The 9,395-nt window shown below is 31.1% G+C and overlaps 1 protein-coding gene across 1 annotated transcript; it reads right to left on the bottom strand.

Annotated features, from left to right (window-relative positions):
• Nucleotides 1-2,222: 2,222 nt before the first annotated feature.
• On the bottom strand, nucleotides 2,223-4,523 carry LOC132734768 (perlucin-like). Its single transcript, XM_060721615.1, has 5 exons — nucleotides 4,364-4,523; nucleotides 3,819-3,907; nucleotides 3,297-3,387; nucleotides 2,779-3,010; nucleotides 2,223-2,331 (listed from the first exon to the last, which is right to left on the bottom strand). Exons 1-5 carry the CDS (start codon nucleotides 4,410-4,412, stop codon nucleotides 2,304-2,306), a joined length of 489 nt encoding a protein of 162 aa, XP_060577598.1. The 5' UTR covers nucleotides 4,413-4,523; the 3' UTR covers nucleotides 2,223-2,303.
• Nucleotides 4,524-9,395: the final 4,872 nt, after the last annotated feature.

Genomic DNA, 9,395 nt, shown 5'->3' with positions numbered 1-9,395 from the left:
TGATATGTTACCATTTTTGAAATAAATATTTCTGTAAATTATTAGAATATGATGCATTATACCAGATGTAACTTTTTAATCAAGTAATATATATTTATATATATTACAATGTATATAGCAATGCCACACTAAGAGGCATGTATCTTTAGTGGTTATTTATGATTATTGTTGTAAATATGTGCTTGATTTTCGTCATGCCTAAAATTATACCAAACAAATCTAGATAATTAATAGATGCGTCTGTAAGCGGCATTATCTAAGTAAATGAATTCAAACAATCTTTCCTTGTAAAATACATCAATTATACTTAGACGGTTACTTTTCCAGGAAATTAGAAAGAGACTTTAGGCTTAATCAATATATTTCAGATACTTCAGAAATTTATATTGAGATTAAAAGGTTACACAAAATATTTCCCAAAATAAGCAAGCGATACCGTACACAGCATCACGATTGGACCATTTTAACTCATATTTCTGGCGCCGGATTAAGGTTGTATTTTAGAACATTAAGATAAGATAATAATAAACTGATGGTTATAAAGATGTTTTATTAGAATAGAAACATTTTTGATATTCACCTGTTTCATGTGTGTGTGTGTTGAATTCCTTTATGGTTGACATAAATATTTGGCATGCAATGCAACTGAACAGAGGAGCTTATCCTACCAACATGTCATTGCAAAGTCACTCTGACAAGAGCTAGTCTCTTAAGTGCATAGTTCTATTACTTAAGACACAATATAAAACTACCTCTGTTTTCACTTACATCGATTACCAGTCCTGCGGATAAAACTTATAGAATTACGGTCTAATAGAGACCCTGTAGGCACCAAATATTATGATTGTCTTGCCTTTTATTTGCAAACTTTTAAGATACGAGCTTTTAAACTTAAGTTTACGGTACCTAAATGAATTTGATTTTGTAAATTTAATAAAGCTATAAATGTTATTTTGAATAGTTTTCTTTAAGATATAAATTGATATTTAACATGTGTCTTTATTTTCAATGAAGTAATTTGAGTATTCAAACGTGAAGCATTATCCTTAGAGAGACATTTAATACATATTGAATATTGTATTTTGCGTAAAACTTTGTAAATGAGTCATTTGAATATGACATAAAATGAGGAGTTCCTACGAAAAATACTACCACTAGCTATCCACTAGCTATCAGTTTAAATTTTAAGTTGATTTTTATTATAATTATTATAACTATTGTACTGTTTTACTTTAATATTCGGGTAGATATTTAATAATCATGCTATCGGCTAATAAGGAGTAAAATTTATTATTGAATATATCTTTCTTTGACTTCAGTGTCATTGAAATCAAAATTGATAATTAATTTGTACATAAAAATATCTTATGGTTTTTTTTGGGGGCTTTTTTTCCTTAAACCATGTTTGTACATGTAATGATATCAAAATAAATCCATCTGCATATCTATCGTAAGTAGTGTTATATGATATGAGCTAACGTCGGATTCTAGATACAATAGACAGAAATCTAGTTGTCTTCTTAAAACAATCTTGGTCAAAAACGCTATTAGTAAATCAAGTTAGCCATATTAGATTCAGAAAGATGACATTTATGTAATTAGGTAATTGAATTTTCACGAATAAGAAATCGGTCCTCTTATGGTTTGAAGTAGTGAATCGGAGAAAAAGATATGGTATCGAACATAAAACACTTTCTTGCTTATTTATTAGTAAATATAATTTTCTGAATAATGCGTTTGTAAAAACATTTGTAATGGTTAATTTTATCGGAAATTGGTGTGCTTAATGTTTCATGCAAATATATGATGTCAAGGATTATTAATTGAGGCAGTGATGTGAGATATCTAAATAAATAATTTCGTCAATGCATTTTTCCATCAGAGAAAAAAGATCTATACAGATTACAAAATATAGGTCGACGGGAGGTAACTGTCGTTTCTGCGCAAAAATATCTTTGTCATAGGTTACTTCCTTTAACCTGATTTAGGAAAGCAATTATACATTTATTGCATAACAAAAAAAATTCATAAACGGTTATTCCCCTTCGAGGGAATTTAATTGAAATATAAAAAAAATATGTCAACTTTTTTTACGAAGAGAAAAAAATTAGCACTTGAATGCACATACTTTCAAGGTTTAGTACATTTTTATGAAAATTTAGTCCTGTTTGTATTTATCAATTTCAAATATGTTATGGACGTTAAAACACAATGAAAGAACCTCATTTTGTATATTTATTATTCATCCGATAAAGTTATGTAATTTATGTTCACAGGTTAAATTTTGCGACGATAAATGTAGTCTAACCAACTATTGGTGTGGCAGTATTCCTAAAACAAATATAAAAGAACTTCATTATACTGTAACATAGAAAATATAAAGCAATGTATCGATACAAATAAGACATATGTTATAATTTTAACCTGAAAGTATATATCTATAAAGGATTTATCTACCTAAGTGATCTTATGCTTTAAATATTAGACTCAAAGGAAACAAAGATATTAACATTTATTTATAAAAGCACATATTGTTAGGTAATGTATTTCTCCTGTTTAGATTGAAAGGCAGATATGACTTTAGTTAACATTGTGTCGAAACGTTTTCTGAAATTACTGTCTGTCTTTTTGAAGTAATTAATTAATTAACTAATAAAGGAAATCATTTTAGAGCATTGAAACCAATAAAATATGAAACATCAGACATGGCTTTGTTATGTATGTTTATAAGAGATATTGTAAAATGCAGTAACTGTATATATTGTAAGTCATACTCACTTTTTCTCACATACATATTGCACATCCCAAAAACAATTCTCGTCATTCCAACTATAATCAAAATATTTTATTGCTGCTAAGCATAGTTCTGTGTTGTTTACGTTGTTTGGTTGTTGAGGTGAAGTACCCCATGGCGCATACGTTAATGGCTTATTTGTTGGTTCCCATATCCAATTTCCATCATTGTTAAAATTGGCTCCGCCAAGCCAGAAACCACTATTGCCACCGGTGTCTAAGATAGATAAAGTATTGGATTGTTTAAATAATAATTAGTTCATGGTATAATCTATTCCTTACAATGCTCTATTGTATTTAAGAAAAAAATAATTATATTACGTGAAAGATTAAGTAAATATTTATTTGAGTAAAAAAAGAGTGAACAAAACTGTACTAATTTTTGCAACATATTTCTTTTTAATAATTTCCCAGGCATATGTTATCTTGTTATGTATTAATTGCAACAATTCATGCAGTTTTATCACAAATAAACTAAAGCTTAGAAATATTTATCTACTAACGATTAAATGTTAATGCTTGTTTACGAAACCATGTTTGTTCCTCGGGCGTCTCTATGACAATAAGATCACTGTTATGCCACAGACACATTTGCTGAAATGTATTTTTAATAGAATCATGCTTATTGTTATAAACAGTTTATCTAAAAACTGCATTTTACGAGTATACTTTAAATTTGGAATATTATGTTGAACAAAACTTGTTTAGTCTATATTACCTATTACAAAAATACAAAATAACTTGAAATATAAAAGGCAGATATTTAGTTTTGTTCTATATTATGAAGTTATATTTTTATTTATACATAATGTGGCAGTATATAACCGACTTGTTGATATATTTAAAAGATTAAACCGTTTTCAACTTGTCATATAACATGTTTGTCTGAAATCTTAAAAACTAATTAATATTACGGCATGTTCATGCATGTCTTCAAATATATTCTTTTTAAACACTTCCCTAATTAAAGACAGTTTCAAATAAGTCACTTATGTTAACATATAATACAGAAAAACTAGAGTTACCCTTGCTTCAGCCCATGTTTGTATATCTGTTGTAAATCGGTAGCAATTGCCACCAAAATGTCTCCAACCACTTTCACATGCACTATACACTGTAAGAAGGTGATTAAATAAATAAAATATAACTGAACAAACTCTTCATCTTACCTATCCAAAGTTAATAAGCAATTATAATCTTTAATGTGGATTAAAGGAAGACATTTTAGCGAGTAATATATATATTGAAAATTATACAAAAACCAAGAGCTGGTGATATATGCAATTATAGAAACATTAAAGAAATGTGTATAATAAATTGAGGATCTTTAACATCCTTTTTATAACATGTTGTTGAACATTTCACCATGCCAGTATTTTAACCAACATACATATGTGTAGGTATGTTTAATTATTTATTTCTCCCTGCTTTGTACAAAAGGTTAAATTCCAGATCATGCTCTCATATTTTATATGAATGTTTCAACTTACAAAATTTTGATTTTATATTCAATTAACTATTTATGATCACATTTTATAAATATATTACTTAAGTGTTTAAAATGACTTACCGGTACCAAGAACGACTGAGGCAACGATAAGAGTCTGGATATTCGACATGCTTTAGTTATGTTTACAATATCATAATTTCCTTTGTAATCAACTGCTTATTTATACAACTGCCATGCACTGAAATATGTTCTAAAATTTAAACATCTGATCAGTTATCTGCTGTATATAGCAAACGGCATCATATGCAAACCAAATATGTCACATTTCATGCTTAAGATGGTTTACACGGGGGCAGAAAAGTAGGTTGTTAGATAGTAACATATCGTCGCCTGAAAAACGTTTTCTTCTATTTTAATATTTGTTTTGCATAAAAATACAAAAAAACGTTTGGAGATAGAACAGTCCTTGTAACTTTTTTTTTTTAAATTTGTCAAGATTACTATTATTGTGGGGCTCTCAATTATTTATCTCTTAATTAAAAGCCTTCGACCACCTGTATGTCATGGACCATAAGCATCAGACTATGACATTCAAAATCATATTCAAGTCTTAAGGTCCAGCACATTAACAAATAGTTTTAAAACAAAAAAGTAAAAAAAAATACATACGCAAAATCTTTTAGGGATTTTAATTAATTCAATTTTTGAAACTTGTAACTTGCAACATAAAGTGACAAAAAAAGTGTAACTCTCCTTATGTCTTGTGCAATAATCTTAAATCATTGATCTGATGTAAGCCAATATCTACATAATGTCTACAGATATATTGAAATCATTCTTAAAAACTTGCATAAACTATAATAATTACACATAGTTAAATCTATCTTTTTTTTAAGCAATGCTAAACAATATATAACACTGAACACTTAAACTTAAATTTTACTTGAAGTTAAACATCTGTAACTTTTAACATGAACACAATGACATTATATAATTGTATGCACATGATTGCTTTATTCTAAACAATAATATCAATACTTAACTTCAAACAAAACAGTGCATTTGTTAAACTTAAATTTTGGCGTTTGTGGCCAAAGTATGTATCAAACTAATTTGTGTCTTCACTGTTGATACTGTTCTAATGGCATAAAACAGGAAACCTGTTTTATCCAATACATATTCTCAGTTTCATTTAGAGGTTAATACTTGGTTGCTGCTAGCCATTATGCGATAATGGCCCGAAGATGTGCATATGTCCGAAATACGGCGTTTAGATATGGAAAGCCATTGCTGTCTGATATTATTTAGACATCGTCGCTAATCTTGGTTGGAAACGGACAGTTGTCAATGTAAACAATTCTGGTATACAGTACAGTTTAACACTCCGATTAACTTGAAGAACAAGACAACACAAAATAAATATAAGAACATGTTGTTTTATTGTTGTTTTTATCAATGAATACGCTTTACTTTTTTTTGAGAATTGCATTTAGATATAGTGCCAGTTTTTATGACGTTTTGTGCCTTCAACTTCAAGAACGGTTTCTTATGTCAAGGTCTAGTAAATGCGAACGGTCCCACCTTTTCCTACTGTCAATCTATAATCATTTTTGGAATTTTTGAGGGTGATGTATTGTCTTAAGTTTATAAATCTTCAATGTTAAGCTTTGCTGATTGTGATCGATTAATTGATTAAAATAAAATTGGTAAGTGACTATTGTTTATTCAACGTCAGCAGCCATCTTGAAAGTCACTGAGAGTTGATTAAGTCATTTTGCACGCGCGCTCATTCACTCGACCATTATGGAAAAATAATGCCGAGTAGCAAGGCGGCCAAAATTGCATAATGACCTAGATCTTGCCATAATGGCCCTGAAATACCCTAGATTTTGTTACTATATATAGTAACATAGGTATCAATTATTTGTACATGCTTTCATTTTTTTGCTTTCACTACTAGAAGCAGTTGATTCTGGAAACAGTCATTATCGTCTGCATGTTCCTATTTTACAAAGGTTTTCTAAATAGGCTCTATCTGTGTTAGGAAGAAACTTAAGCATGGATTCAATATCTTTTAACTTATCATCATGGTTTGGTTTTCAGATAATGAATGAAAGGTGTTCTGACAATTCGAATCGTCTTCCCTGATCTTGTTTGACGAAAAAGATAAACTATGTCGAACTGGTGTCCAGTAAAGATTAATCTGTATTGCACATGCATGGGTAATTCAGATGTTAGCTTCATGCATTTTACTCTTGTAAATGGTACGCTACTGTATTTGAAACAAATTGAAGAAGTCTGGAAATCACGTAAATCTTGTGATGATAACTGAATAATTTTCATGAAAGCAGGCCTGACCTTTTTGAGTTCATTTACTACACTTAATGGGCTACATTATCTGCACACATCTAAAGTGTTTCTCAATGTGCACATTATCCTGACTTCACTATGACAGAATAATAAATTTCTTAACGCAAACGTCATAACTGAATTTCTGTTCTGTGGTACATAAGAATCCGACCACAATATAAAACATTGAATACCAGGATGTTGCTTCAAAACATCTTCCAAAAATAAGATCAATTCTCAAGCAATTTCTTTTGCGCCTCTACCAGCTATACATTCATTCCAGATAACATTATATGCAATCTTACCTATGGAACAATGCGCTGTAAGATTGAAGACATTTAACTTTTTCTTAAAAAAAAGTCAGACACATTAGCCCTTGGACAAGTGATGATATTTTGCATATCAAAAGATATTACAGCTTCATTGCCTCAACGTCCTTTTGTCTCTTTCTTCTTTAGTTGCTTAACTTTTCAGTCACATGATTCTCGTATGTATGAGCAAATTCATCGGAAAACAGCGATAAGTTAGCACTTTGTGTTTGAATATCAAACTGTTGACATTAAATCACATCGATCCTTTTTCGGTTGAAAAAACTCCAATATTGAACTCAGTTGTTAAAAATCAGTTCTATTAGTGATGAATAGGCCTAGAATCCAGTTGCATTTTAAACACTCTTTCTACATATAAATAATACATTTGTGTTAAAGATAAACCACATTCTAAATAGCTTTTACTTATTGTAGCGCGACAGTAATGTGATGGTATTGTCGTAAAAGAATTTATGTGATTTCTTATAAAATCTTCGTCAGCTACTCAAATTTTCTTTTTCGTGCCATTACCCCTACAATCTTCATAACTTCTGTTTTCATCAGATTTTCTATGAAACCATTCTATTCGCCTCTGGCTGAAAACTAATGTTTGTAAGTAATAACTTTTACACACTTTACTTAAGAAAGTAATAAATGTATGTAAATTGTCTCCTGGACTGCTCAGAATTCGTTCTTTGACGAGATTTTAACACTTTTGATGTTGTTTGTGCATAAAAACATTTTTGTCAAAATCATTAAGAGACCAAAAATAGACAAATATTTTTTGGGGTTTCCCTTGAAAGCTTCTGAGAACAGTGATATTTACAACCAGAACAGTCTTTCTTTATCCGTTATTCTCTAGCTCTTTGCAATTACCAGTAACTTCCATGTATTCTTCGCCAGATTGCCTTCTTCTTTTTCTGATGTTTTGTTTCCACAATTTTGGATTTTTCAACTTTTTGCGACCCTGTCTGACATTGTTATTATTCTCGTTATTGTGATCACTGTTTCAAATTTCTTTATTGTTTACACTGTTTACGTTTTGACTTTCAATATCCGTTTTATTTATCTGCATGGCATTTCCATTGATCTTTTCTGCTTCGCTAATGATATCATTATTTAGTTGGCCGTTATAATCTTGTAATGTACAATCCAGATTTGGTGATCTTTCAATAAAATAGAGAGAAATAAGAATCCCTTAAGAAAGCCCAACACGGCACAATTGAAAATGTTGCAGGCTCGGTTTGATTGAGCCTGTTAATGGACGGTACTGTCAAGTGCAAAATTACTGTCCACGCCCCCTAGCACCGGCTTAAGCAGAATTCAACACGTAACATGAACTGGTAAAATTTAGAATTTTGAAACAACCGCAGATATGTTCATATCGCGGTTATCATGGAACCTCCAATGTGACACATAAGTGCCATTCCATGAAAAGCGGCATATGGTCCCCAAGTAAAAAAAAATGCGTGTGCCCTTAACGAGAAAACAATGGGCGCAACTAAATAAAATGGAATTTTGAAAGGGGATCAGAGGTTATGAAGCCTGCATATCACAGATACAACGTCAAAAGGACAAATTTAAAAAGCAGGCCACATATCCTAAGGGTGATTCAACAGTATTCAAGTGAGGAATACTGGAAACACCCAACAAGAAAGATGTCAAATAGAAAGAACAAAAACAAATCACCAGCACAACAATAATGTCGTGCTGAACGATCTTTAGGGATCGGAAATATAACATCCCGGATTGAATGTACGGGGCGACTTTTAACAGCCTCCACACAGCACAAACAACGCTGATGTGGCGATAAAATAGAGAGAAATGAGAATCCCTAAAGAAAGCCCAACACGGCACAATTGAAAATGTTGCAGGCTCGGTTTTATTGAGCCTGTTCATGGACCGTACTGGCAAGTGCAAAATTACTGCCCACGCCCCCTAGCACCGGCTTAAGCAGAATTTAACATGAACTGTTAAAATTTAGAATTTTGAAACATTCGCAGATGTGTTCATATGGCGGTTATCATGGAACCTTCAATGTGACACATAAGTGCCATTCCATGAAAAGCGGCATGTGGTCCCCAAGTAAAAAAATGCGTGTGCCCTAAACGAGAAAACAATGGGCGCAACTAAATAAAATGGAATTTTGAAAGGGGATCAGAGGTTTTGAAGCATGCGTATCACAGATACAACGTCAAAAGGACAAATTTAAAAAGCAGGCCACATATCCTAAGGGTGATTCAACAGTATTCAAGTCAGGATTACTGGAAACACCCAACAAGAAAGATGTCGAATAGAAAGAACAAAAAAACACAAACACAACAATAATGTCGTGCTGAACGATCTTTAAGCTCATGATTGTTTGAATAATTATCATTTGTATCTAAATTGCTAAAATTGTTTTCATCGTAAACATGCTGGTCCAAAATGTAAATTTCAATTAGCACATTTTCTTCAACATTTTCAATGTCTTGCTGTGCGACATTTTCTGATTC

Source organism: Ruditapes philippinarum, unplaced genomic scaffold (assembly GCF_026571515.1).
Source record: "Ruditapes philippinarum isolate M1 unplaced genomic scaffold, ASM2657151v2 ctg12352_1_1_1_1, whole genome shotgun sequence".
Lineage (NCBI taxonomy): Eukaryota > Metazoa > Mollusca > Bivalvia > Venerida > Veneridae > Ruditapes > Ruditapes philippinarum.
This window is presented reverse-complemented; position numbering and strand designations above follow the sequence as displayed.

Bases quoted from the DNA above. Each gene is read 5' to 3' on its own strand.
- LOC132734768 (XM_060721615.1), bottom strand. From the start codon at position 4,412: ATGTCGAATATCCAGACTCTTATCGTTGCCTCAGTCGTTCTTGGTACC. The intron at 3,908-4,363 runs GTAAGTCATTTT...ACCTTCTTACAG, and splicing joins CTCAGTCGTTCTTGGTACCG to TGTATAGTGCATGTGAAAGT. The intron at 3,388-3,818 runs GTAACTCTAGTT...AATACATTTCAG, and splicing joins AAACATGGGCTGAAGCAAGG to CAAATGTGTCTGTGGCATAA.